The 27,081-nt window shown below is 45.7% G+C and overlaps 1 protein-coding gene across 2 annotated transcripts in view; it reads right to left on the bottom strand.

Annotated features, from left to right (window-relative positions):
- PTPRA (protein tyrosine phosphatase receptor type A) overlaps positions 1 to 27,081 on the bottom strand; it is a 252,557-nt gene that overhangs the window by 24,299 nt on the left and 201,177 nt on the right. For both annotated transcript variants that reach the window (XM_067533619.1, XM_067533621.1), the window contains 6 exons: positions 21,656 to 21,740; positions 14,488 to 14,561; positions 9,436 to 9,572; positions 5,363 to 5,453; positions 4,303 to 4,379; positions 1,451 to 1,487 (listed from right to left, as the gene is read on the bottom strand). In XM_067533619.1, the coding sequence (XP_067389720.1) occupies positions 1,451 to 1,487; positions 4,303 to 4,379; positions 5,363 to 5,453; positions 9,436 to 9,572; positions 14,488 to 14,561; positions 21,656 to 21,740 (501 nt within the window). The remainder of the gene's footprint in view (positions 1 to 1,450; positions 1,488 to 4,302; positions 4,380 to 5,362; positions 5,454 to 9,435; positions 9,573 to 14,487; positions 14,562 to 21,655; positions 21,741 to 27,081) is intronic.

Below are 27,081 nucleotides of genomic sequence, written 5' to 3'. Positions count from 1 at the left end.
AGTCCTGACAGCCAGTCCTGAACTTTAATTGCAAGATTTTCCTTAACTTTGGTACTCATAAAAGTAATTACTGACCACCCACCAGACAAGCTGCTGAACTATGCCTAACATCCCGGCCCAAACCCCAGCACAAGCTTTGCCCTCCCCTATGCTCTAACATTACTTAACTGAAAGACTGCTCCAAGTTAACCCCATGGGCCACTGGCAGCGGTTGTGTTACAGCGGGTGATGACCAGCTGCGTGTAGGGAACCCCCTTGTGCCAGCAGGATGGATGAGGGGCAGTGAGGAGCCGCTACGCACTCCACACCACCAGAGCATCTTCCCTTACTGGCATGCAGCGGAGTTGCTAGTGCCACATACAAAGCTGCAAATCCACCAGAGCCAAGGAGATGTAGATGGTGCACAATCCCTGCTCTGGACTGGCTTACAGGGGTGTGTGCGTGTGTGCGTGCGTGCGTGCGTGGGGGAGGATTTGGCAAGATTTGAGAAACTCGTTCATCTGTTAGTATCCTACACTCCTTCTCCTGTAAGGAAGGAAAAGTCTCTCCATACTGAATGTTGCAACTAAGGGTATGTCTACACTGATGGCGGCAAAGTCACTGCCGTCAGATCGACCTATCTGGATCGACTGAATGGTCAGTGAAGACCTGCACAATCAATCCAGAAGTCGATGCTGGTAAACCAGCCCTTCAAGCGGCGTAGCGCTGTGTCGATGGGAAGGCGGTTCCCATCGGTGCAGTGCAGTGAAGATGCCGCGCAGAAGGGAAGCACAGCAGTCAACGGGAGTTACGCAAGCTGCTCTGCGTAGCTTGCGTAACTCCCGTCGACTGCCGCTGAATTGCCAGGTAAGCGTAGACCAGGGCTAAGTTTCTCTCTGTTGATATACCACCTTCTAATGATACACCATTGTCTACTGATGCACAAAAGGAGTGGAGATTAGACCAAATCAGCCTGAAACTTTCTCCACATCAGCAGATTCCCCTGCCTTTATTATGAGATATAATCGAGGCCAATAGCTTACAACATTTCCAGAAACGGTTACAGACCTATATGAATCGTAACAGCCCTGCAGTTACACTAGCTGGGAAATGGGGTTGTAAGTACCCAGGATCCTCATGCTTCAGGGCACAAGCTGATCACCATTTGAGGTCAGGAAAGAACTCCCTTGACCTCCTCACTAAAATCTAATATCGCAGAGGTATGTTTCTGGGCTTTGATGTCTTCCTTTGACACATCCAGCACTGAACTCGTACATGGGCCTACAATCTGTCCACACGATGGCATTTCCTACATTTCCACCGCAGCCTCCCTGGATTTTGACTGAGATAATGGGTCCAGGGCTGTTGAGCTACTGGTAAAATGTCACAATTTCATAGACCAGGAAAGAACCAGTCCCCGCCAGCTTGACACTCTCTTGACACAGTAACTAAAGCAGCAGAGAGATTTTACCTTGTGCAGCAATAAACTTGTTTTTCTCTTGGTACCCCTGCAGAGATACAAAAAGAGAAAAGAACACCACAGTGAAAGAGCAACCTTCCTCCAAGGCAAAGTTGGCTGCATCGCAGCCTCCCTCTCTCTGGAGCCCTGTGTTCACACCAGCAAGCATGCAAGGATTCCCTTTATTGCCCTTTATTGCCCTTTGGAGACCACACAACATTGTTCTCTCAACTCCTCTGAACTTGCACACAAGCATCCACACAACAGGAATCTTGTATTAGTGCTGCAGAATGATCAGTTAATCCTCGCTCTCAGAGTTGAAGGAAATCTTTTCCCATTAGCAGCAACAGCAATTCAGTATCAATTGGATATGGTGTTCTTCATTTGCTTCTCATCCAGCTGTAAGCTGTTAAAAAGCAGTTGGTGTGTTGCACCCCAGAGAAGACTGCAGTTCCATGGTGGGTGAAGTGATCCATATTTATAATGCAGCAACTTTCATCTTGACGGATCCCACAGCACTTTACAAAATCCATCTACTCTAATCTAATCTCTTCTAAGACATGGTTTGCCAAATACACTGGGATCCTTGGGGATGACAAGTGGTATAACAAACATTATACGTTATTCCACCAGTAGATGGGGCTGGGCTTTACATGTGGAACAGGTCAGCATCTGGGGAAGTACTCTGTTATAGCAGCCTATGGCTGGGTGTGCTTCCAGCAGAAAGAGCAGAGTGTGGCTTTTGGAATCTCTGGTCCATGTCCAAGCAGACATGCTAGGAATGCAGTACAGCAGAGTGTGAGGGAGACCAAGAGTCATAATGAGTTGCCAACTAGTTAATAAACTGAGCTGACATTCGCTTAATCCACTGCTGACCTGCCCACTCTTCCCAACAACCAGCCCAGGCCCCAAACCCTCCCATAGGGGCACATCACTGCACAGAGTGGGCTCAGCAGGCTTTGGTGGGAGACATGGTGCCTGAGCCAGGCAAGGTTCATGACCACAGGATCCCCTCCGCTGGAGGAAGCATAGTCTGGCCTGGTATGATCAGGGGAGTCACTGAATTTGCCCATCAAAGGTTCTGAAATAAGGAACAGACACAGTGATGTGCGATAACTTTACAGGTAAGTTCAGGCATCACGATCTGAGCGTCACTCAGTGCCCACACAGATCAGCAGACACCCCACAGACTCCTGGCTAAAGGGTTTAAAGGGTTTTTTGCTTTTTTTGTTGATGCCAATTTGTATTTTGGGGAGAATAAAATGGATTTCATGTTTTGAACAAATGTTCCTGCACTGCCTTGCCTTTCTTTTGGTGCATTAATACTCCCCTTTTAAAATACGTCGGGTACATATTGCTCCTCTTAATAGTTATTATTGCTACTCTTAATTATCTGTGTTACACGAGCAACTAGAGGTCCCAACTGATTTGGGGTTCTATTGTGCTAGGTGCTGTACATATATATTGAAAGACAGTTGCTTCCCTGAACAATCTACCATCTAAACAGACAAACGATGGGAGAAAATAAAGTACTGTTATCTCCATTTTACAGATGGGAAACTGAAGCATTGGGAGATTAAGGAACTCGCCCAAGGTCGTGCAGAAAGTCAGTGGCAGAGCCAGCAACTGAATCCAAATCTCCTGAGCCCCACAAGACCATCCCTCTGCTCTCTAATAGCACTCAGTTGTGCAATGCTTTATTGTTTTATTTAAAGGGAAGCTGAGCTCTGGGAGAAATTCTATAGACAGGACCTGTGACCTGTCACAGAAAGGGTCACATTTCATGTATCAAAATAGGAATATTATTGAGGAAATGAGACTGCAAACTCAAGCTGGCATCTGAAAATCAAGTTCTGTTTTTTCGAGCCACACCACATATCATCACGTTTCACTAGCAAAAGGCATGATCTCCTTATCCCCCCTGAGCCAAGGGCAAAACTCCCATTGACTCCAATGGGAGCAAAGCAAGCCCAAAGGTGGTGTAAACAGAATCCAGCTGGCCACCTATTGTTTTTTCCCACTTTGTTCCCAATCCTGCAAGCCCTATGGCTGCACAGCTCCCACTGGCTATAAAGTGAGCTCTGAACACAGAGGGACTGCAGCACCGGGCCCTTAGCGATTCATAGATTTTAAAGGTCAGGTGAGACCATTAGATCATCTAGTCTGACTTCCTATATAACACAGGCCAGAGAACAACACTCGTTTACCTCTGCACTGAGCCCGGTAATTGGTGTTTAACTAAATCATATATTTCAGAAAGGCATCCAAGTCTTGATTTGAACACATCAAAAGATGGAGAATCCACAACTTCCCCAGGAGTTTGTTCCAATGATTAATGACCTTCACTTAAAATTTGTCGTTCAGCTAGGGATGACTGCAAAGCCCTTTCCAAACATGAAAGCTAAGCTCTCCAACATCCCAGTGAATTAGGTGTTATCTCCACTTTATGGATGAGAAACGTGACCAAGGTCACACAGCGGATTAGTGGCGGAGGAAAGAACAGGGGCCTTGGCTTTCAGCTCCTTGCTCTGATCACCAGACCACATTCCCTTGGTGGACATATGAGGCAGCACAGAACACAGTTCGATCTCCCATAGCTGTGTTGACGCTACAGCACTGAGAACAGCATAATAATGTTTGGCCAGTGAACTAAGCAGACATGAGTCAGAAAGGAAGCGAAAGAGGCAGTACCAAGGGGCCATTTCTTAGCAGTCCCCTTCCTGACCATAACCACACTCCACATAAGGTACATGCGTAATGGCTAGCTTCACCCCAAGTGAAACAGACCACCACAAAGATCAGGCACAGCGGGCAGATATTTACCCTTCAAACCAATCAGCAATAAAGTCCATGCAGGAACTTACATTAATGAAGGAGGCGTTAATGTAATCGGAATCTGGGACCCCTTCGATGGGAGTCAGATGAACCCTGGAATGATCATCTGGAGAAAAATCAAAACTATGCATTAAAAACTAAATAAATGTTAATGAACTTCTATATCCAGAGGAAGCGGATTATCTGATCGGTGCCTCAGACACAGGAAGCCTTTCACGATATGTGCCCAAGGCTTCGCTTCATTGCATGTGTAGAAAGCTTTATATACTGAAACCCTCAACTGCTTAAGCTTAGAGAGGTGGTAAATTCTGCACAGGAAAGGTTTCCTTCTGCAGAGCATATAAACACAAGAGGGTCCCATGCCCAGTGCTCAGCCAAACCCTTGATCATGCAAATACATTGTCCCTCTCCGGTTACATTCAGGAAATTCAGAATTCTTGACTCTTGCCCTCCTGTCCAGTTTAATTTTGTATCTGCCCCACCCTGCCACCATGACCAGTGCTCTAGCTACTGCCTATGATGTACCATGATGTACACCTGCATCCCAGAGGCTCCTTCCAGGCTATAACTTGACCAGTTTAGCATGTGTAAAAGGCAGTGGGCCTTGTCTAGGCTAGACTTTTCAAGCGTGTTAGTTAGTGTGTGTTAGCTAAGAAGTGCAAACATCACACTTTAAATCCTACCTAGACAAGCTCTAGGGGTGAGAGGGGCGTTCAGTCTTCAAGGCCCATTCAATCCTTGCCGCTAGAGGCGCTAACAAAGGCATGGATCAATAGAAATCGGCGTGAGCCTTTCCCATTTGGGCTACAGCTGCAGGGAGCTCTTTCTACGGCATGTTATCTGGACCTAGAGCAGACAAAGCAGCCTGCACAGAGGTGGGAACCAACCTCACCTCTCCTGTTGCTTTAACTCAACCCGTCGTACATGGTTTCCTGCTATTTCGCTATCACCGCTCAGCAGGCCTGTTACACTCCCCACTTCAGTTCATAACAGCCATACAAGAACAGACCAACAGCAACAGTGTCAGCAGCGACTGGCTGCATCACCCCCACAAGTCTTAATGGAGCCACACTGGAAGCAAATACATACAGGGCAAAATGTTCACGTATCTGTTCTTCTCTTTGTTTTCCTCCTTGGAGGCGGCTTCGCTGGCTGCCTGGATGGGGCATGCTGGGAGAGCCTGAAAGGACAGGAGAAATGAGATTTCCTGTTATACTTCTACTGTACACAAGAGGGAGAGCATGTCACTGTAGTAAATACAAACCAATCAGCTCTTCTATACAGTGATGAGCTCTGCTGTATCTCGAGGGTCTTTCATGCAAGATAACATTGGCGGAAAATGAGGCACAGATGTTACATGATTTACCGAAGATGACACAATGTGTCACTGGAAGAGCTAGGAATAAAACCCAGGAGTCCTGACTCCCAGATCCCTATTCTAACCTCTAGGCAAACACTGCTCCCTCCATAACACGTCAGCAGTAGGGCAGCATTTCCCTTTGACAGTGAAAGCTCATCTTCCTGTCCCCTGAAGAGAAGCAGGCTATTTCATGAGAGGAGGGGAGAGGGAGAAGGTACACAGAGCAAAGGGGCAGTGCATGCTCCTGCAACAAAGGGATCATAGGAAACAGCCCAGGACTCAGCTCACTGCAACTCTACTCTGTTGAGCTCTTACACGGGTACAGTGGGAGGCCCGTAGGCAGGATGGCAAGGGGAAGCCCCACTATACTTGCGGCTCACAATCCTCCACAATCTCCCCATCCCGTCTCTCAAAGCCAGAAGGCACAAGGGTTTCACAGCTCCAGTAACGCTCAGTCCCTTTTGTGAAGTGCTTTGAGGTCTGTGGATTCTCTATTGCTACTGTACTATGGCAGGTTAGCATCTCTCTGCTAGCACTATTCACAGTGGCAATTCACTTCTGAACACAGACATTTCAGGATGGAAAATGGTTAATAAATAATGAGCCTGTCTAGATGGAGGGGAAGGAGATGGAACAGAGGCTCAGATAACTGTTTAAACAAGCTCAGCCCTCCTTGCAGGGAGCAGATTTCACCAAACATGAAATAAGGTGCCATATTATCCACAAACACAAGGTGGCAGAAAATCCCCCTCCAACACAAACCAGAACATCCCATCAGCACATCAGAGCTAGGGCAGGTGCAGCCCAGTTCTTTAGGAGTTACCTCGGGTTGATAGATCCCAAATGGCAAACTGAATTAGGGCTTGGAGCTGGCTGCTCAGCCCCACGTCCCAGGAGTCACCCCACCCCATGTTAGATGGGTGGAACATTCTATGGTACAATAAACTAATTCTGAGCACAGGGGTCATGGACTTTTCTTTCTTTAAAAAATAAAGTCAAGTGAATTGAGTGTTGATTGAAAGGTACCGGCCTGACAGCCTTGGAAAGTAACGTCCTCTCTCCACAGAGCACAGACAGCATTGGAGCAAGCTTCTCCCCACTGCACAACCCTGACCTGGGCAGACCCTCCCTCCTAGGTGTCACAGGGGATTCATTCTCCACAGCCTAAAGCCTCTCTGGCAAGATGGGCAATTGGAACTAAATGTGCTGATGCCATGATGCAGACCCACCATCAGGAGGAACTGGACTGAGACCTACTGAGTTGTTTCATGCAGGCCACCAAATAGGCTGTAGAGGGTGACAATTTTCCATCACAGTAAATCAGATATTATCACAATGTGATTTAGTCCACAATTGGGGGAAGTAGCAGGTATTTAGGCTTGAGAGGAGGAGAGTGGGATTTCTCAGCATTGGTGAATTTATGTAGTCCACTAACTCAATGTGTGTTATATGTCTTTCTCTACTGGCTGGCCCATGCAAGAGGATAAGAACTTACTGCTGCTACCAACTAAAGAGTTATTCTTTTGGCTCAAGAGATAGAGACCTGTGCTTTGGGGACAGAAGTCCTGGGTGCAATTCACCTTTCATCAGAAATGATCCCAAAGAAGTTTCCTGACTACATTACACACAAAATTACTGAAACGCAGCCACTCTTGGAGTGAATGGCAACAACCAACTGGCCCAACAGCAGTTGGGAGAGAGGAAATTTTTGGCTATGTCACAAGGCATTCTGGTGGCTTTGTCTAACAGTAATATATTGTAATTCTATAGCCAAGGTCCTGTGTATCCTGGTGAAAATTGTACCTAAATTCTGCAATCCCAGTGCTGAAAATCTTGTAGCAGTTCTGGAAGATTGTCTTGAATTAACCATGACAATACATTCAATACAGCAGCTCCTCAGTGATTTATTTTGATATTTAATTCAGTTATTTTACTTTCCTCCCTACATTATTAATTTTCAGTGTGCCACAGATTTTTGTATTGGCAAGATTTAACTGCATCTGAGGTGTTATCAGGGGAAGTTGTGAGTTTTGCCAGCTATATGCAAGACAGATGAGGTGCAGACACTTTGGGAGGCATGGGAAACAATTTTGGATTGTGAGATAAGCACAATACCTTAATGTGTCAGCAGAAAGGACAGGTGAAGAAAGTGGTAGCAGTGCTGACATTTCAATTCAGGTTTCTGGGTTAACACCACATTGAAATAACTAGGATAATTTCTCTCTCACAACTTCAATTTTTGGCAGTCTGCAAACTCTGGAGGACCACACTGCATTGTTTTAACATCCATGTAATGTTTTTAAGGTTTTCTTTGCAGCCATAAAGACTAGAAAAACTAAGCTTACATTTTGGAGCCCAGTTCTGCAGTCACAGAACCACAGTGTACACAGAGTCTTGTCTATAGTATCTTCTATTTGAGATTAAGAGCATAAGAATGCCCATACTGGGTCAGGCCAATGGTCCATCTAGCCCAGGATCCTGTCTTCCAACAGTGGCTGGTGCCAAATGCTTCAGAGGCAATGAACAGAGCAGGGCAATTATCGAGTGATCCATCCCCTGTTGCCCAGTACCAGTTTCTGGCAGTCAGTCTCTTAAGTATTTTCCTAAACATTAGCTAATTAAGCCTCATAGCACTTCTGTGAGGTAGGTGTTCTTATCTCTGCTTTGTAAGTGGATAGATGAAAGCATAGAGAGGGGAAGTGACCTGACCAATGGCACTCAGCGTCAGGGGCAGAGTGGGGAACAGACTCCAGATCTGTTCCCTGACTCAGTCCCACGGTCTAATCAATAGACACTGCTTGCTCTCCTTTAGCTCTCTACAGGCCCAGGTAATACAGAATCCCACTGCTCCAGTTCTTCTGAAGCATGGCACCTGTTACGGGGAAACAGAAACCTATTCATTATCTTATCAGCACAATTACATCTCTTCATTCATGTAAACATCCCATCATGGCTATCACTGAGCAGCTGCTGCGAATGATACAGAGAAGGCAGAGCCACAATTACTAATGGAACCACAATTACTGTCATGACCTGGGTTTAAATTAATAATGCTGGGACCTATTTTAACAAAGGAAACAAGAAGATGCAGGGGAAGAGGGAGTGAATGAGTCTGGAGTGGGCCCAAGCAGCAGGCTAAGTTGGGGAAAGTTGGCAGCCCTGCCGATCCAGAGCAGCTGGCGGTTTGGATGACAGACACACAAACAAGGTACTCATTCAAACACAGAGAGAGGGAAACCCTCTCTACTGCTTCTGACCCATGTTGCCCAGCCAGAAATGTACCAACCTATTCACTTGTTCTGTGATTAGTATCGAATATATCAAGGGGAATTCCTATTATAAAAAACTGGTCGGTGTGTCTGCACACCACTGTCTCCTGCTGAATAAGATCAGACTGCTTCACCGTATATCATATGCACTATGCCTCCAACAGATACCCTTTCAGCTCAGAAAGCTGGGGCCTGTACTGAGGAGACAGGAGGATGAGAGTTCTATCCTTGTAACTGGGAAGTTCTGGATGGCTGTGACATGTAGCATAGTAACAGCTGTGAAGTTCCAAAGGGGGCGACAGATTAGTTTTAATATCGTAACCACATCAAACATTGCTTGCTTTTCAGAGGTACAGAAAAACTGCCTAGATTAGCTCGAGAGGTGAACAGCAGCCTGGACAGGTTTGGCTCGATCTGCTACAGTAAGTACTTCAACCTGGTAAACAAAACACTCCTTTCATTGGTCGCCCTAGTGCAATGTCCCGGCATGACTGAAGCATGTTTGGCGGAGAGGGGATTAACAAAGCACTCACGTTGAATTCTTCCCGAAAGAGCTTATTGTCGTCTGCCATTCGCCGGTTAATCTCCTCTTCCAATTTATCCACAGGCAGTGGCGGATACTTCCTGTTGGTGCTCGGAGATCTGGCAAGCAGCGGCATGCTCTGAGGCTCTGCAATATCACATGCACTATTACAATGGTGTTCATATCTCCACTGATATCACCTTGGCAAAGCTGGGCAAAGGGAGCTCTTGTATTGCGTTTGGTAAATTTTCAGGACAATTTTGCATCTCTGACAGAATGATTATCTTTTGCCTCTTGTACAGGATCTGCCATGCAAGAATCTCTGAATGCTTTGCAAACATTAATGAATTAACTCTGCTAACATCCCTGTGGGTTGGGTATTAGTCTCCCCATTTTAAAGAATTACAATAGAGTACAATCCGGGCTAAATTTTCAACCCTGGATACCTAATGTTAAGTCACTTAAAATTCATACTGTGGCTTTGTCTACCTGGGTAAGTTTTACAAGTCATACTAGTATAGCTATACTTGTATAACTCTCCCGCATAGACATAGTAATTCTGGTACAAGAATAGCTTGTTTGGTTATGTATAAACTGCTTTCCTATAAACTGCTATTTAGCTGAGGTTAGTCTTGGTTAGTCCTGCTTTGAGCAGGAAGTTGGACTAGATGACCTCCTGAGGTCCCTTCCAACTCTATGATTCTATAACCAATAAAAGGCCTTCACATCAGAGTGAGAGTGGCCACATGAGAGTTATATTGGTGTAAGTATAGCAATTTAAATTCACACCTCAGTTTATACCAGTGTAAATTTGTCATACAGACAAGGCCTTAAGCACCAAAATAAAAAAGGGCTGATTTTCAGGCTTAATGTGTTACTGAAGGGTATTCTGATACCATGAAGATGGGCTCAAGTACAAGGACCTAAGCAGAATTCAGAGGAGCAGAACACACATTTCAGCTCTGATTTAGGTGACTACTTCAGGCATCCAATGGTGAAAGTCACAAAGCTAGTCAACTGCAGAGAAAGGAAGGGAAACCAGATGTTCTGACTCTCAGTCATATGCTTTAAAAGGGATTTGCAATGGATTTTTAAAAATTGGACTTGTACCGTTTTTTTGCCTCATTAGGATGGGAAAAAAATAGCCTCAAAGATTTTAAAAAATAGAACAGGATGGGTTTTTTCTGCCCTTTTTTCTTTTTTTAAGATGAGAAATGTCAAGAAATGTCAAGCCTTGTCTCCCCTGGTTTTGCTGGACCTCCTAAAAAGTCTCTCAGAAGTTTACCCAGCTCTTATCCTTGAATGGAAGCGGTAGGGGCTGTTGAAACTTTAACAAAGATATTTTTTCTCCAAAATGTTGGTCAATGGACTTAAACAGGCATTAACAAAACCAAAGAAAAATTTTCAACAGTCTGATTATTATAGGTGGGCATACGTTTTCCACTGAAACAAAATTTTTCATGAGAGAAAAAAAAAATCACTGTACTGCCAATAAATCCCTTTCCCCTCAGTTGTCTAGCTTTCTGTCTACTGATATCTGGGGGGTCATCAAGTCACTATTTCTCCAGTCACCACAGAGTATTGAATTTATACAGTGCCTAATCCAACGGGGTCCAGATCTTCAGTGGAGGCCTCCAGACTTTACTGTAACCTCACTACCACCTCTCTTTCAGGCCTTCCATATGTCATAAAAAAATGAAAAAGGGGACGAGATCAAAACTTGCCACAAAATTACCCCTCAAACTGATATTTGAGAAATGTGGGTTTCCTTTCTAACTCCAGATAGCCTGTGTTCTCACTCTCAGTGACTATAAAAGATGATGCCAGATACCACTTTCATCCTGATCCTAAAAAGACTTGCATTAATTATTATTATTATTTGTACTGCAGTAGCACTTGGGAGACCTCTGGCTTAACTTTATGCACTGTAAGTAGTCCCACTGAAGTCAAAGAGACTACGGACAGTGTGTGAAGTTAAGCACATGCATCAGTCTTTGCCTGATCAAAGCCTGTGTGTGTAGAGCTGCTTGAAATTGTTTCAAATAAAAAAAATTAGTGAAAAATAGCCTTTTAAATAAAATTCATGACAATGTTTTGATTTTCTTGATATTTTCTGATTTTCAATTACATTTTATCAGTGGGGGGGGAGTTACCACTAATTTTTATTAGTTGGTTTAGACAGAGTTGTGGTTTGTTAATTATTTTTGAAAATGTTCAGTTTATTTCAAAACTTGAGAAATGTCATCTTCTGTAAAAAATTCCATGCATAATTTTGGGAAATGAAAAAATTTCAATTTTGCAAACAAGCAGAATGAAACCATCTCTGAGCTGATCAAATATAAAAAATACAAAATTCTGTGAAAATGTATATGCGCGCATTTCAGTGCGTGAACTTTGCCCAACTGAGGGCTGCATGGACAACCTCCCAGGAACCTGAAAACTGCACCTAACTAGCTAAAATGAAATGACTACTGCCATTAATTTTTCATATGGAGGTGTAGTCCACTAGCTCCCCTAAATCCAAACAGCCTTCTAGGGGTAATTGATGCAGGGATGCCTCAGAGGGGAGAAACGTTTAGCTTTTAGCTTTTCCTTGGAAGATTCCCATGCAACAACTAACCCAGCTAAGCTCTGTTTAGCTGTAATTAAGGATGGGTGCACAGCACAAGGATGGATAGTTGAAGTGTATCTATATTTTACAAACAAATTAATCTCTACAGAAGGTTGAAACCAACACATTTTTTCCATCTAGTAGAAAAGGGGACCAAAAACAGTTACTAACCTTCCATAACTGTTGTTCTTTGAGATGTGTTGCTCATGTCCATTCCAAATAGGTGCGCACGCTGCATACACAGTCTGCCAGAAAGTTTTCCCCCAGAATACCCATAGGGTTGGCTGAGGAGCCCCTGGAGTCGCGCCTCCATGGCACGCTATATAGGGCTCCACCGACCCTCCCCTCAGTTCCTTCTTGCCGGACAGTTCCAATAGTGGGGTAGATGGGAGGGTTTTGGAATGGACATGAGCAACACATTTTGAGGAATAACAGTTACAGAACGTTAGAAACCGTTTTTCTTCGAGTGCTTGCTCATGTTGATTCCAAGTAGGTGACTCCCAAGACCTTCCACCCTTTGCCCGCTCTGGTACCGGCTTCTCCTAGATGTAATGGACTATGCCTCTGAGTCGAGCCTCTCACTGCACCATGGAGACCATGGCGGTGCGGTGCTGGACGGTGCTGAGGAGCAGTGCTGAGGGGAGTAGGACCTGGCCATCAGCGCCGATTTGCCCTTGGACGGCACCGGGGTCTTCTTCAGTGCCAGGGCTTGCACTCGCTCTTGCGGGGCTCTCTCTTCTCTCTCTCGCTGGTGGGGCTGTCTCTTCTATTAGCTCCCTCACCGCCTCAGAAGCCTCAAGAGTGGAGGGGAGTTGCAAATCCTCCTCCAGTATCTCCCTCAGTGGAGAAGCCACAGGCACCAGACTCAACAAACCCCTTCCCGGGGCTGGAGTCAATGGTGCTGCAGCTTGTGGGATAGGCCGTAAGTGTCCCAGCACGGGTCTCACTTTGCCCACTTCTCTTCCCGACTATCTTGCTGTCAGTGTGCGCCCCCTCTTCAACCTCCTCTTCTTGTGTGGCACTGGGGAATGGGAACGGTGCCACTGTGTCCCATGTGCCAAGGCCGTCAGTGCCGGGGAGGTATGTCAGTGCCATGGCTCCTTAATAAAGTCCTTACTATGCGGCCCTTCTCTCATCAATGCCGGAACACTCCGCACCGAGGTAGATTTGCCGGGACCTTGCTCCACTGAAGCGTCCATAGGACAAAGAGCCTTTTCCGTCATCAGGAATTTAAGTCTTTGATTCCTTTCCTTCTGAGTCAGCAGATGGAAGCTCCTACACATTTTACAACGCTCCCGCAGGTGCGACTCTCCCAGGCACTTAAGGCAGGAGGAGTGTGGGTTGTCTCTGGGCATAGGCTTCTTGCAGGACCTGCACAGCTTGAAGCCAGGCATGCCCCAAACCCGGGGAGGGGAGGGGAGAACTTGAACGACCCACTAATCAGGAGTACTATCCTAAGCTATACTAACAACTAATCTTAACTACTTTAACTATTTTCAGGTACTTAACAGAGAGAACAATAAAGGGGGGAATCACTTGTGAAGCAAGAGAACCCTGGATGTTCCAGTGACTGTCACGGGCAGTCAGAAGGAACTGAGGAGGGGAGGGTCAGCGGAGCCCTATAAAGAGCGCCATGGAGGTGTGACTCCAGGGGGCTCCACAGCCAACTCTACAGGTGCTCTGGGAGAAAACTTTCTGGCAGCTGTGCACGCAGCAGTGTGCACACCTGCTTGGAATCGACATGAGCAAGCACTAGAAGAAGAAGGTAATTTACTCCAATACAAGAGGAAAGCTGTACCAGTTCAATTAAAAATACAAGAGGTGTTACACTTAGTATCATTACATAGATTATAAACCCAGAAGAGAGAGACTATTGTGATCATCTAGTCTGACCTACTGTATATAGGCCATAGGACTTCCATGAATTAATTCCTGTTTGAACTAGAGCTGATTTTTTAGAAAAACATTCAACCTTGATTTTAAAATTGCCAGTGATGGAGAATCCACCACAACCTCTGAAAGGGTGTTCCAATGGTTAATTACCCTCACTGTTAAATGTTTGTACCTTATTTCTAGTCTGAATGTCTAGCTTCAACTTCCATACAATTATTCTTGTTACACCTTTGTTTGCTAGACTGGAGAGCATTCTATTATCAAATTTCTCTTCCCCATGCAGGTACTTGTAGATTGATCAAGTCACTTCTCGGCTTTCTCTGCGTTAAGCTAACAGACGAGCTCCTTGAGTCTTTTATAACCAACAACAAGATTTGAGCTCAGGACTTTCAGTCATAAAAGCCTGAGTCCCCACTGCTTGAGCTTAAGGAAAATGTCCCCAATTTAGCAGCTGTAGCAAACTCATTAACCAGTTATGTGAGCTGGTCACTAGAGGAAGACAAAACCCACATTTTTCCAGGCAGGGTCACACAGTCAGAATGGAAAGCAAAGACTCACCTGTGTCATCTGTTCGGCCATTGGACAAGCGAAATGAGTTGGAATGGCTCCCAGCTTGCTTGTATTTCTTAAACCTAATGAAAGAGAGAGTTCAGAAAATCAGCAGCTGTCCATCTAAGGAGATCGGCTAAGATTGATTTATTTGGGTGAGAAATATGCCCAAGGTTCACTATGCATTTCTTCTCCCCCTTGACACTCAACAGCTTTTAATCTTGGTGAAGGAAGTTACTTACCTGAAACTGGAGATTCTTCCAGATATGTAGTCCCTATTTGCATTCCAAACGCAGAGTGCGTATGCATGCCATACACCGGAAGTTTTCAGTAGCAGCGTCCATTGACCTGCATGAGCGTCATACATTGTCTCATGCTCCAGGAGAGATTACAAGAAGTCACGAGGGGGAATGTTCCTTCGGTCGCCCTCTTACTGCTGAGCAGCAGGGTCCACAGCAGCGGGGATGGTGGGCGAGTATTGGAATATAAATAAGGACCATACATCTCAAAGAACCTCCAATTACAGGTAAGTCATCTCCTCTTCTTCTTTGAGTGACGGTCCCTATATATATATTCCAAATGCAAGTGAGCATCAAGCAGTGATCTGTTTGGAGGTGGGTGCAAGGATGCAGGAGGTATTGCCATCTGCAGGATGGCGTGGCCCACAGCCGCATCTTCCACTGCTTCCTGAGCAATGGTGTAATAGGAGGTTAAGTATGCACAGAACGCTAGGTTGCCACCCGGCATATGTTGTGCCAGGAGACGTCCGCTCAAAGAGCGGAGGTGGTCATGTGCACCCACGTTGAGTAGGCTGTAATCCAGCTGGCTGGTGTGGTGTTAGGCCGCACATAGCACACTCTGATGCATGAACAGATCCATTTTGACATGTGCTAAAAAGAAAGGATTTGGCCTTGGGCCCTCTCTGCAGAGGCCATGAAGAGGCAGAGAGGTGCAGGTTCTGTTTAGGTAGAATGCAAGTGCGCAGCAGACATCGAGTGAGTGCAGGGTCCTGACCACCAGAGTGGCGTACGGCGTGGGAAGGAAGACCGGGAGGTGGATGGACTGGTTGAGGCGAAACTCTGAGACCACTTTCGGGAGAAACTTAGGGCGAAGGTGTAAGGAGACTTTGTCTTTATGAAAGACCATATATAGGGAAGTGGGGAGAAGAGGTTGGCCATCATGGCTGCCAATTGGCTAACCCACCTAGCAGAAGCGACAGCCAGAAGAAAGACGACTTTCATGAATAGGTGGGAGAGGGAACACGTGGTCAGGGCCTCAAAAGGGGATTTGGTGAGGAAGCAAAGTACAAGATTGGTGCCTTGGAGGGTGTAGGTTTAAGTACTGGTGGGTAGCTGTTCATCAGCTCCTTCTGAAAGCAGATGGCGGTGGGGTGGGTAAACAGCAGGTGGCCATTCACCAAGTGCCGCCAAGTGGACCTGGAGCAAGATAAGGGTGAGGCCTGAGGTTTTAGTTCTAGGAGGTAATCCAGGATGGTGAGGAAGGAGACATCACTGAGAGGAAGGTGCTGACATTACGCCCAGAAGATGAAGCGTTTCCATTTTGCTGCATAGCACGTTCGTGTGGAAACTCATCTGCTGTGTGTAAGTATACGTCGCACTAGTGTTGAACAGGTGTTGTCTACATGTGAGCCCCATCCAACAACCAGGCCATGAGGTGAAACGGGGCTTGCCTGGGATGACTGATTCTGCCCTGGTCCTGGGAAAGGAGGTCCGGCAGTGTGGGGAGGCGGACTGGGGGGGCGGGTGGAGAGTCTCAGTAGGTCTGGAAACAAAAACTGACAGGGCCAGAACGGGGCTATTAATAGGACGGTGGCCCAATTGTGGAAGATCTTGCACAGTTTGGGGAAGGAGGGAAATGGGGGGAAAGACGTAGTTGAGATCAACCCACCACAAGAGTAAAGAAATTCGTCAGTCGCAATTGCTTTGCGTTTTCTTGTCTCCCAGCTGCTGCTGCACGTTTCATTTTTACGATATCCACTGATAAAAATTATTACCGCAAAACACAGACTAATAGTTTAAACAAGTTATGGGCAAGACACACGTGTATACACCTGTACACACCACGAGACTACAAAGCTTCGTTCATCTCGCGTCTATTATGCGTTTAACACTGTGCTCCTTGCTTTGTGCCACGTGCCAACAAAATGTCCACCAACCATACACTGCGATACACAGGATTGCAAATGATCGCTAAACAAAGAATTCAGCACTCAGATGCGCTGCCAGAAATGAGCAGTAATTAGAATGTGTTATCGTTAAATTGTTGCTTGATAACTTCTACCTGAAACTCTCAATTCATATTTGTATTGTTGTGTCAGGGAGGAGAAAGCGTGGGTGAACTTGGCCATCGGACAGTTTACTATCCTATTTCTAATTTCATCTTCCATTTCCCCATTTTCCTGGATTCTGAAACTCAGATACTTGAAACTTTGCATTTTCATAATTGTCTGCCCATCTAGTTTCAAGGATAATTCTCCAGTGTTCATTCAAGGGCTGGTGGGGTGGCTGTGGTAGCCCCTTCCCCTCCACCCTTCTCCCACCATGTGGGCCCAGTGGTGGGGCGCCCTGGCTGGAGCACAACAGCCGCTCTCCCCTCCCGGCCCCACCACATGGACGCAGTGGCGCCCTGGCCGGAGTGTGGCGGCTGCTCCCCCCAGGACCCAGTCCTTCACTGGGAGAAATACTAGGCACCAGAACTAAATTCCTAGGCACCATGGAGACCTGGCGCCCGTGGTTTGTCTAGCCCTACCATAGGGAACTTGGTTTTCATGATGAAGGGGTTGAGTAGGCAGAGATCGAATATAGGGCACGAGAGAGAGCAGTTTTTGAACCCCAGAATGCGGGGCATAGTCCCCCGATGGGGTTGAGGCAGGTCCTATACTAACTATCAATCAACTATCTATACAAGAAGAAAAGAGAGAACTAGCTAACTATAGACCACAGATGAGACGTTTCTCATAGTCGTCTATGAGCACAGAGGAACGAGGATTCTGACTCTGACCATGTGGCAATAAGAGGCAACTGAAGGAGTCTCACCCTGCCACAGCCTCTTATAGCCTCACCCAGAGCATGAGGCAATGTATGATGCACCTGCTGGTCAACACACTGCTACTGAAAACTTCTGTTTCTGACACATGGTACACATACACACTCTGCGTATAGGGAACATCACTTGAAAATCACAGTTATTTTGAGGTTTTTTATAAATAACAATATCATCACTCACCCAGCACCAAGTACTTTCTATTTTTAAAGGAATTTACTGGGGTCACACAGGTTGTAATTTAGGGCAGAATTTGGCCGTAAGATTCACTGTCCCCGTGTTTTGTAGGGAAGTAGGATTTTCCTATTTTACACATGGGGATACTGAGGAAAAGAGATGCCAAGGTCAGAGACAGTCAGTGGCCAGAACTATGATCAACATTCAGTAGCTTCTGCTTCCCGATTTGGTACTCAGACCATTAATTCATGTATCTAGTCATTAATAGCATAGTCCAAAAGGGATGCAGATCTCCATTCCAATTCACACAGTGACCTCCACATTCATGTGTCCTCTTCAGGTATGCATCAGTTACCAATAAGCTTCAGAACAGATGCCTTGAGGATCTGTACCACAGTTTAGGAGACACTCGTGGCATCTGGTAGGAAATGGCAGAGCAAATTTGCTTCTGCAGAAATCAGTTGACAATGACTGGTGACTCCCCCTGAAGGCCAGAAGTTCCAGCATGGAGAAGGCTCAGATGCTGCAGCATTTCCCTTTCTGAAACCTGCATGAATTCACCATCCCATGCTCGCCAACATCACATTCACTTAGACACTACAGTGATAGGCGTTATAGATAACCCTAACACAGACACACACCTCACCTTCAACCAGGTGAGATTCAAAGGACTCTAGAAACCTAACGCAAAGTTGTGACCAAGAATGACAGGCATTAAAGATGGGGCACCCCAGAAGTATATGTTCTATGGCCCGATTCAGCAAAGCACTTAATTACAGTAGAACTTCAAAGATACAGACATCTCGGGAATGGAAGTTGTTCGTAACTCTGAAATGTTTGCAACTCTGAACAAAACATTATGCAGTCAGTGTCTTCCAGCTGAGGCTGGGAGAGATCTCTGCAAAGGGGGCACCTGGCAGCACTGCCTGGTTTGCGAGCAGCTCCTTGCCCTTTTCCTGTTTCTTGCCTTTGGGCTGAACGGGGGGAGGGGGGACCTGCCCCGCACCTTTGGCACAACAAGCCCCAGCCCTCAGGCGCCTCTCCCCAGGGCTCGCTCTACTCCGTGCACTGCTTGCCAGGCTCCAGAGGCAGCACATGGCAAGGGTTTGGTGCTGGTCCACTGCCAGTGCCCCTCCCTCCCGTCCCTTGCATTCCCAGAGGTGCTGGCAGGATCCAGGAGAGCAGCCACAGGCAAAGCTTGGGCCGCATCAGTGCACAGATTGTGGCCCTTTAATACTCCTCCAGAGCGCAGCATGCAGGCAGCAACTTGGAGCCTCAGGCTCTGGCTCGCACTCCAGCTCCAGGCCAGATTTTGGCTACAACAGCAGCTGGCAGCTTCTTTTCCTGGCTCCGGACTGAGCTTGCAAGCTTGTTCCTCTCCTGACAGGGAATGATGGTGAAAACAGCTTTCCCCTCCCAGTGGGGTGGGGCACGTGTGTGTGAAACAGCATCCTTGGCTTACAGAAAACAGCATGAACCCAGGCTGCCTCTGTTCTGCATGCTGACCCTTAAAATGCAATACAGGCACAGTACGGTATTTGCTTTCCTTCCCGCCCCCCCCCCGGCTGCGTGATTGCTTACTTTCGGTTTCACACTGTGTTCAGTTGACCAGTCAGTTCATAACTCTGGTGTTCGTATCTTTGAGGTTCTACTTTACATACTTAAATCAATTCCTATTCAGCAAAACATTTAACTATGCACTTTTTACTTCAAGCACGTGCTTAAGTCCCATTGGCTTATGGTTAAGTACTTTGCTGAACCACCACCTGTAAGGGGTGGGGAGAGAGGCCTCTCACTTTTCTTTATAAGAGCTAACAACTGTCTGAAGTACCAGGCGGCCAGGGTCCAAGTCATGCTTATACTGAAATCAAAGGCAAAACTCCCATTGACTTCCATCACGCCCATGTTGGGCCCAAGCCAAGAAATTAAGGGAAATTTTCCATCACCAAAGGAAATTGCTTTTTTTTTAAAATTGACTAAACATTCCGGTAATTAAAGAAAATGTTTACTGGAGGTGAATAAACACTCACTCCTAGTTGACCATTTGCATTCAGGGGCAGGAAGGTCCAGTCTAATGCTTTGATTCTTTAAACATTTATCTAAGGAAGTTTCATTGAAGTATAGTTCCAGTGACTGTGATCTGTTCTCAGTAATAAGCTACCTCACAGAAATGTAGAGCTGGAAGGGACTTTGAGAGGCCATCAAATCCAGCCCCCTGCACTGAGGTAGGACCAAGCAAACCTAGACCATCCTGGACAAGTCTTTGTCTAACATTTTCTTAAAAATTTCCAAAGACAGGGATTCCACAACTTCCTTTGGAAGCCTATTCCAGTGCTTAACAATCTTCATATTTATTAAGTTTTTCTTAATAACTAACCTAAATCTTTCTTTCTGTAGATTAAGCCCATCACTTCTTGTCCTACCTTCAGTAGACATGGACAACAATAGTCCTCAACATATTTGAAGACTTACCAGGCTCCCTCTCAGTCTTCTCTCAAGACTAAATATGCTCAGGCTTTTTTGTTTGTTTGTTTTTGTTTTTTTGTTTTAAACCTTTCCTCCTAGGTCAGATTTTCTAAACTTATCATTTTTGTTGCTCTTCCCTGTTTATCTCCAATTTATCCACATTTTTCTTTAAACGTGGCACCCAGAACTGGACACACTACTCCAGCTGAGACCTCATCAGTGCTTAGCAAGTGGGACAATTACTTCCCCTGTGCTATATACAACACTCCTGTTAATACCCTCCATAATGATATTTGCCTTTTTTGCAATTGCATCACATTCTTGACTCATATTCAATTTGTTATGCAGGATAACCCCCAATCTTTTTCAGCAGTATTACCATCTAGCCAGCTATTCCCCATTTTGTAGTTGTGCATTTGGTTTTTATATCCTAAAGTGTTGTATTTTTCACTTGTCCTTACTGAATGTCATCTTGTTGATTTTGGACCAATCTTCCAATTTGTCAAGGTCATTTTGAATTTTAATCTTGCCCTCCAAACTGCTTGCAATCCCTTGGAGCTTGGTGTCATCTACAAATTATTATAAACACAATCTTCACTCCATTATCCCAGTCATTAATGAAAATGTTAAATAGTACTGGACCCAGGACAGACCCTTGCAGGACCGCACCAGATACACTCTCCCAGTCTTACAACAAACCATTGATAACTACTCTGAATATGGCCTTTCAACCAGCTGAACACCCATTTTATAGTAATTTAATCTAGACATTCCCCTAATTTGTTTATAAAAATGTCACGTGACACTGTGTCAAAAGCCTTACTAAAATCAAAATATATCATGTCTACAGCATCTTTCAGTTTGAAGGATTCCAAAGCTTTTTCCAGATCAGAAAGACCATTTCACACACCCATGAAATGCACTCATTGCTAATACAGAACGGGGCCACTGTTTCGAGGTCTCATGCAAAACCCACTGAAGTCAACAGGAAGACTCCCACAAGCTTCAGTGGACTTTGAATCAAGGTTGAAGTGAAAAAAAATATCATATCCAGCTCTAAATGCAGAGGGATTTTAGTTAGATTGATATAGTTACCCAAAATTCAGTTTGATCAGTAAGACCCTTACCTTTACAAAAAGTGTCAACAGACTTTTAATGGAACAAGGAGTCAGGACCTATAATCTTGAAGAATGCATTTTCAGTAGCACAGTACCTCCTATCTTTATGCTGAGTATTTGCTTTACACTGATGGAAAAGCATCACATACCAAATTACTAGCACACTACCTGGCCTGTCCTTGGAGGTCTCCCTTCTAAATACTAGCCAAGCCAGCGCTGCTTAGCTTAGGAAACAGAACAAAAGGCCCGAGCTAGCATAGTTGCAAGCCATCTGCATAATACTGTGTTTTAATTAATTAACTTAAGGAGACTGAAAATGGTCACTAATATCCCAGAAGGGAAGTCATTCTTACCTTAACATGTACAGCACAATAATAATAAATACTATGATTAGCAGGGAAGATAGGGCCACCATTACAGCAATAATTGGAGTCTCATCTGAAACAAAAAAGTAGAATACAGTTAAAAGAATCAGCAGTTATCTTAAAACATCCAATTACATCATCTTACAGCCAGATCACTACAATTTCTGGTCTAAGGACAATCAAATTGTTTAATAATGATACATTGTTAAGTCCTGCGGTAGAGAAACACATAGTGCATACTTCAGTATTCTTGCTCATTTACCAAGTGCCCCAAACTGATATGTTACCTTACAATCTAAAGGCATGATCCTGTGCACCCTAACCTTTCTTGAAACTCCTTTACTGGAAGAATTGACCCTAGCAACATAAAATGTTCATGGGTGATGGGCAGGGAGAATGGAATTATTTTAGGGATCTTTCACACAAATGAAATGTCTCTCCTTCCCTCTACATGTATTAGAGGCATGATGGGCACAAGTCTTTAGTCCGAATCTGCATCCAAACTTTAGTGGAATCATGATTTTGGTTCAGGCCCATCTCCCTCTCCTATGTACTGACAGGACAATATGAACAAACCGAACTCCTGATCTGGACACTTTTGAATTAGGAGGGTTAAAATCCAAAATCTCCCAGATGCAAGGTGATTAGGTTTAACATCAATTTCAGCACATCATAGAGAGGGGAGTGAATATAAACTCAGAGCTGGGTTTTGGTTCGCCTCTCTATATCTTTCCCCCTTCAGATATTTAATTTATCAAGAATGTGATACCAAAGCACACATTGGTAGGCCATTAACTAAAACGTTATTAAGACTGTTCAATGGTTAGCTCTCTCTTTCTCTCTCGCACACACACACTACAGATTAAGAAGCAAAACGCTCTCATCCTTTGAAACATGCAACGGGTTTTACAAATGAGCTACTGGCTGCTGGTCACTAAGAGCTGCCGAATTGGTTGCTGCTTCTTGAGACAAGGAGCCAGGCAAAGTCAAGCAGACAGTGAAGTAGCCCTGAAGGGCACATGCTTGGCATCTATAATGAGCTGGAGCCAGTGTGGATGCCAATGATACAATCTGGTGGTATTTTCAGGTGCATTCACAGTCAGCTTTGGCTGTGTGTGTGGAGTTACCTTCTCCTCTCTCTCAAAAAGCCTCTAGCAATCACTAACCCCTCTCTAAGACATGGTCATAAACAGTGCGAAATCCCCTATGTTAACTATGAAACGTTGGCTCACAGAGGGCCTGATCTTCTACCATGAAAGGCAGTGGGAGTTTTGTCATTGACTCACTGGGAGCCACAGCAGATTCACACACCATGTAACATCTATCGGGGGGGGGGGGGGGGAGGCAGGGAAATTAGCAAGGGGGTTCTCCATTTTGTTTCCTGTTTGGGGTTTTCTGGGTGGGCCAGGCAGTGGGACCACAGTTAACGGCCACAGTAGAAAAGTTCTAACGTATCAGGCCAGATGTGTCAAAAGGAAAGCAGCGAAAAACCCCAAGCTTCCTGTCTCCTGCTGCTAGATGTACCCCCTGTCAAAGCCCCTGCCTATTAATCACACCTCACACCAACCACCTGACAACAGTGGCTGCTGCAGCTGCCCCTGGAAGGATTTGCTGTCTAGTCTGGAGGGAATCATTAGCTTGGTCTCTTTACTTGGGTTGAATTCCCAGTGAATGCAAGTGAAATGAACCAACAACAACAACACTTAGTGCTTGCAGGCCTGGGGGCAGGGAAAGATTGCCAGCTGCTCCATAGTTAACTGTTAAAACTAGCTCCCCCTTTGTGGGCCGGATCCTGCTCCCACTAATGTCAACTGAAGTCATTCCATTGTTATCAACCGTAGCTGCATCAGATAATAAAATACCCTCACACTCACTTTCTCACACAAGGACACTACAAAGACGCTGAATCTCCTGAAATGCTGCACACCGCATCCCATCATGGGGCAGTTTGTTTGTCATGTTTAGTAAATATCAAAGTAGGACTTTTAAATAAAGCGAGGGTGTTCTGAAAATGCACCTTTAGTTTATGCTTGGAAAACTGGAGGCTGTTTATTTTGGCAATGTGACCCAGCAGACAGAGCAATGGACTGACTAATGAGCCATGGGTTCTATTGCCTTGGCCGTTAGCCTGCTGGGTGACTCTAGGCAAGTCACTTCCTCTTCCATGTCTCAGTTTCCACATCTGTAAAATGGGAATGATATTTTGTAAAGCACTATATAAGAGCTAGGTATTATTATATTATATCCCTAAAATGGTTGGCCAAAATACTTATCGGCCTTGCTGAGGCAAGGGACCTTTTTGTGGTTTTGAGAGGCCTGGGGTTAAGTGAAGACAGAGAAAGGTTTATGAACATAAACTGATCTCCTGAATTCAGCTTGTAGACTGAGCCAGATGTGGGCAGGGGGCTATGGTCTGGACTTCAGAGTAGGAGACTAAAGGGAAATGTGGAGGGGCACAAATCTGAGAAAGGGTGTGGTACAGAAGCAGCGTTGCCAACTCCTGTGATTTTATTGCAAGTCTCACAATAGTTGTTCCTTTTACTTAAAGCTCCAGCTCCTGGAGTCATGTGATTACATGATCATATCAGCTTTCAATTAAAAAATAAATTATGTTTCTAGCCCTCATAGTTGTACAGAAAAGCTTGAAAATGTGACTTGAGTGCACCCTAATGGCTCAGAAACCAAAAGGCAAAGAAAACAAACTGATTTAAATATCATATCTATGATATTTAAAACAATCTTATGGAGTTTTTGAATATGTAGGGTTGGCAATACTGAGGGAGGGACATGAAATAGGGGAGGGAGCTGGAGAGTGGCATGGGGGTGCACACTTGGAGTGGTGCCTACGGGTTCTGGGGCAGCAGGAGGAGGAGGAGGAGGAGGAAGGGCACTGGTGAGATATGGAGGGGTGATTCAGGGCATGCAAAGGACCTCTGGAAGACAAAGGGAAAGAGCATGGAATAGGGCAGGGAAGAAAGGGCACAGAAGGTGGGTGCAGGACTACAGAGGCATGCAGGGGACTTGGACAGACAGACGGGCCCAGCAAAAGGCTCAGTGCTTAAAGTTCACTATGTATATAGAAACCTCCTGACCACCCCTCCAATCCCTCCCACAATCTAAAACTCTCATATTCCTCAGTCTCACATCCCGCCTATTGCTAGTCTCTGCAGCAGGAGAGCCTTGGTCTGATGGGTCTCAAAAGCTCCTGTGAGAGCAGATCTCCCCTCCTGTACACCTTCTAAACCCACAAAGGAGTTCACATTTTGGAGCTCATTTAAAAATAGACAGGGAAATTCCTGCACAAAAAAACTTGGCTAAGATTGAAGGAGGGTTTCATCGGAATCCAGTTAGCACCCAAAATATAGTACTGTTATTCACATTACACTAGAAGTTACAAATGAGAGGATGATCCAATGGGTAGGGACAGCCTAGGACTTGGGGAGATTTGGTTCAATTCCCTGCTCTGCCACAGATTTTCTGTGAGACTTTGGGCAAGTCACTTAGTTTCTCTGAATCTCAGTTCCCCATCTGAGTAAAATGTGGATTGTACTTCCCTACCTCTGAGGATGTTGTGAGGATAAACACACTAAAGAGTGAGGCCCTCATTATTATTGTAATAGGAGCCATATAATTGCCTTAGAGCTAGGCACTGTACATACATATAGTAAGAAACATATCTGCCCCAAAAACTCACAATGTAATAGACAAGACAGACAAGGGCTGGAAGGAACAATGATTTACCCCCACTTTACAGAAGGGAAGTGAAGTGAAGTACAGAGAGATGAAGGGCCAGATTTTCAAAGGAGATCAGCACACTGGTTGCACCAATGATGGGCGAAGGTCACACATAGTTTGTGACAGAGCCATGAACTGACCCCCAGTCCCCTGCGTCTCAGAACCGTGCTTTAACCACAAAGCCAGCCACACTTCTTAAACATTATCAAGAGGTTGTAGGACTGGATTGATGCTACCAACCTTGTTCAGTTCCCTTCAGTTTTCTTTACAATCAAATTTGGGGGAAAACAGAAACTAGAATAAAAAAGACTCAAGAGAAACCAAAAGGAGTTTGTTAAAAAAAAAATCCCAGTCAAAAAGTATATCACAAAACAAGGAGCTCAAAGACTCCACCCACTGCCATGTGCTTGTTATTTTTTTAACACCCTAAGCCAGTGACAGACTGGCTGGGTGAGGTATGGGAATAGGGAAAATAAACCAGGTGTGTTCTGTTTGGATATTTTAGTTTAAAAGTTCAGATTGCCTTCAGAAATCAGCCCAGGCCAAAAGAGGCCAAAGTCAACAGCAACACATCACTGTCAAGGAACACCACGGGCTGGGGGAAGGCAAGAGTCATCAATGCTGTGTCATTAATCTAATGTGTCTCCCTGTTGACACGAGCTGCTAGCCTCTTTTCAACACACGTGAGTTAGGATTTGTAAATGCAAAACGAGTGCACAAATACACACACATGCAAAAATGTGTGCACATCATTTACAGACATTACGACAAGGATTGCAACACTTGCAGTAAACATGCACACAGCTGCCTGATACTCTCCCCAAGGCAGGGGTCAGCCACAGTGCTTTAGCCAAGTTCACTACCCCTTCCTGTACAGGGAGAGCCACCCTGGATGGGATCCTCTGCCTTGAGGGTCAAGTTGGTTGCCACGTGCTTTAGCAGTTCCTGGTGGGATCTAAAGTCGTCTAACAGGGCAATTGTGGAGGGGCCCATTACCGCTTCATCGGGCAATGAGGAACGGGCGGCTCGCAATTGTGAGTGTGTGTGTGGGTGGGCCGGGGGGGAGGGGGAGGAGAGAGAGGGGAGGACGACCACCACGGGTCCTCTTCCCTGGTTGTGGTAGCCCCCACCGGGCTGTCCAAGGGAGTTCCTTCCTGGTTGGACTCCACATCCAGGTTCAGTGCTGCACCCAGAGCTAGTGAGGATCTTGGTACTGAGGTTCCCACAAGTGAGTGAGCCTGTGGGACCGTGGTCTGGTGGAACCCCCACGGGTTCCAAAACTGTCATGGACTGGGCCACTGTCCCTGAGGCCTAACATGGGGTATCCAGCTGACTAGCCCGACAGCTATCCTCTAGGAATGGCTATGCCCACTCCCTCTGAATCCAAGGAGGCACTCCTAGCAACCAAGGGGGTGCCGATGCTGCATATCCCTCCGCTCTGACTCATGCGTGCTGGTGTTCCAGTGCTGGGGAGCAATGCCGGGACCCTGAATACCATGAACTCCGCGACCATGTTTTGTCCTTAGGCTTTTTATAAGGATTTGGTAAGTGGTGCTGGGGCTCCAGGGCTCCACTTCTGCAGTCGGTGGATCGGTGCCGGGGTCTCGGGGACTGGTAGCATTCCGGGCAACGTGATCCTAACTTTCCTGGTGCTCTGGGGACCGACGCCAGTCCACCAG

This window comes from Emydura macquarii, unplaced genomic scaffold (genome assembly GCF_026122565.2).
Source record: "Emydura macquarii macquarii isolate MOO-44397 ecotype Brisbane River unplaced genomic scaffold, CSIRO-AGI_Emac_v2 contig_3345, whole genome shotgun sequence".
Classification (NCBI taxonomy): Eukaryota; Metazoa; Chordata; order Testudines; family Chelidae; genus Emydura; species Emydura macquarii.
Note: the sequence above shows the minus strand (reverse complement) of the source record. Positions and strands in the feature narration are given on the sequence as shown.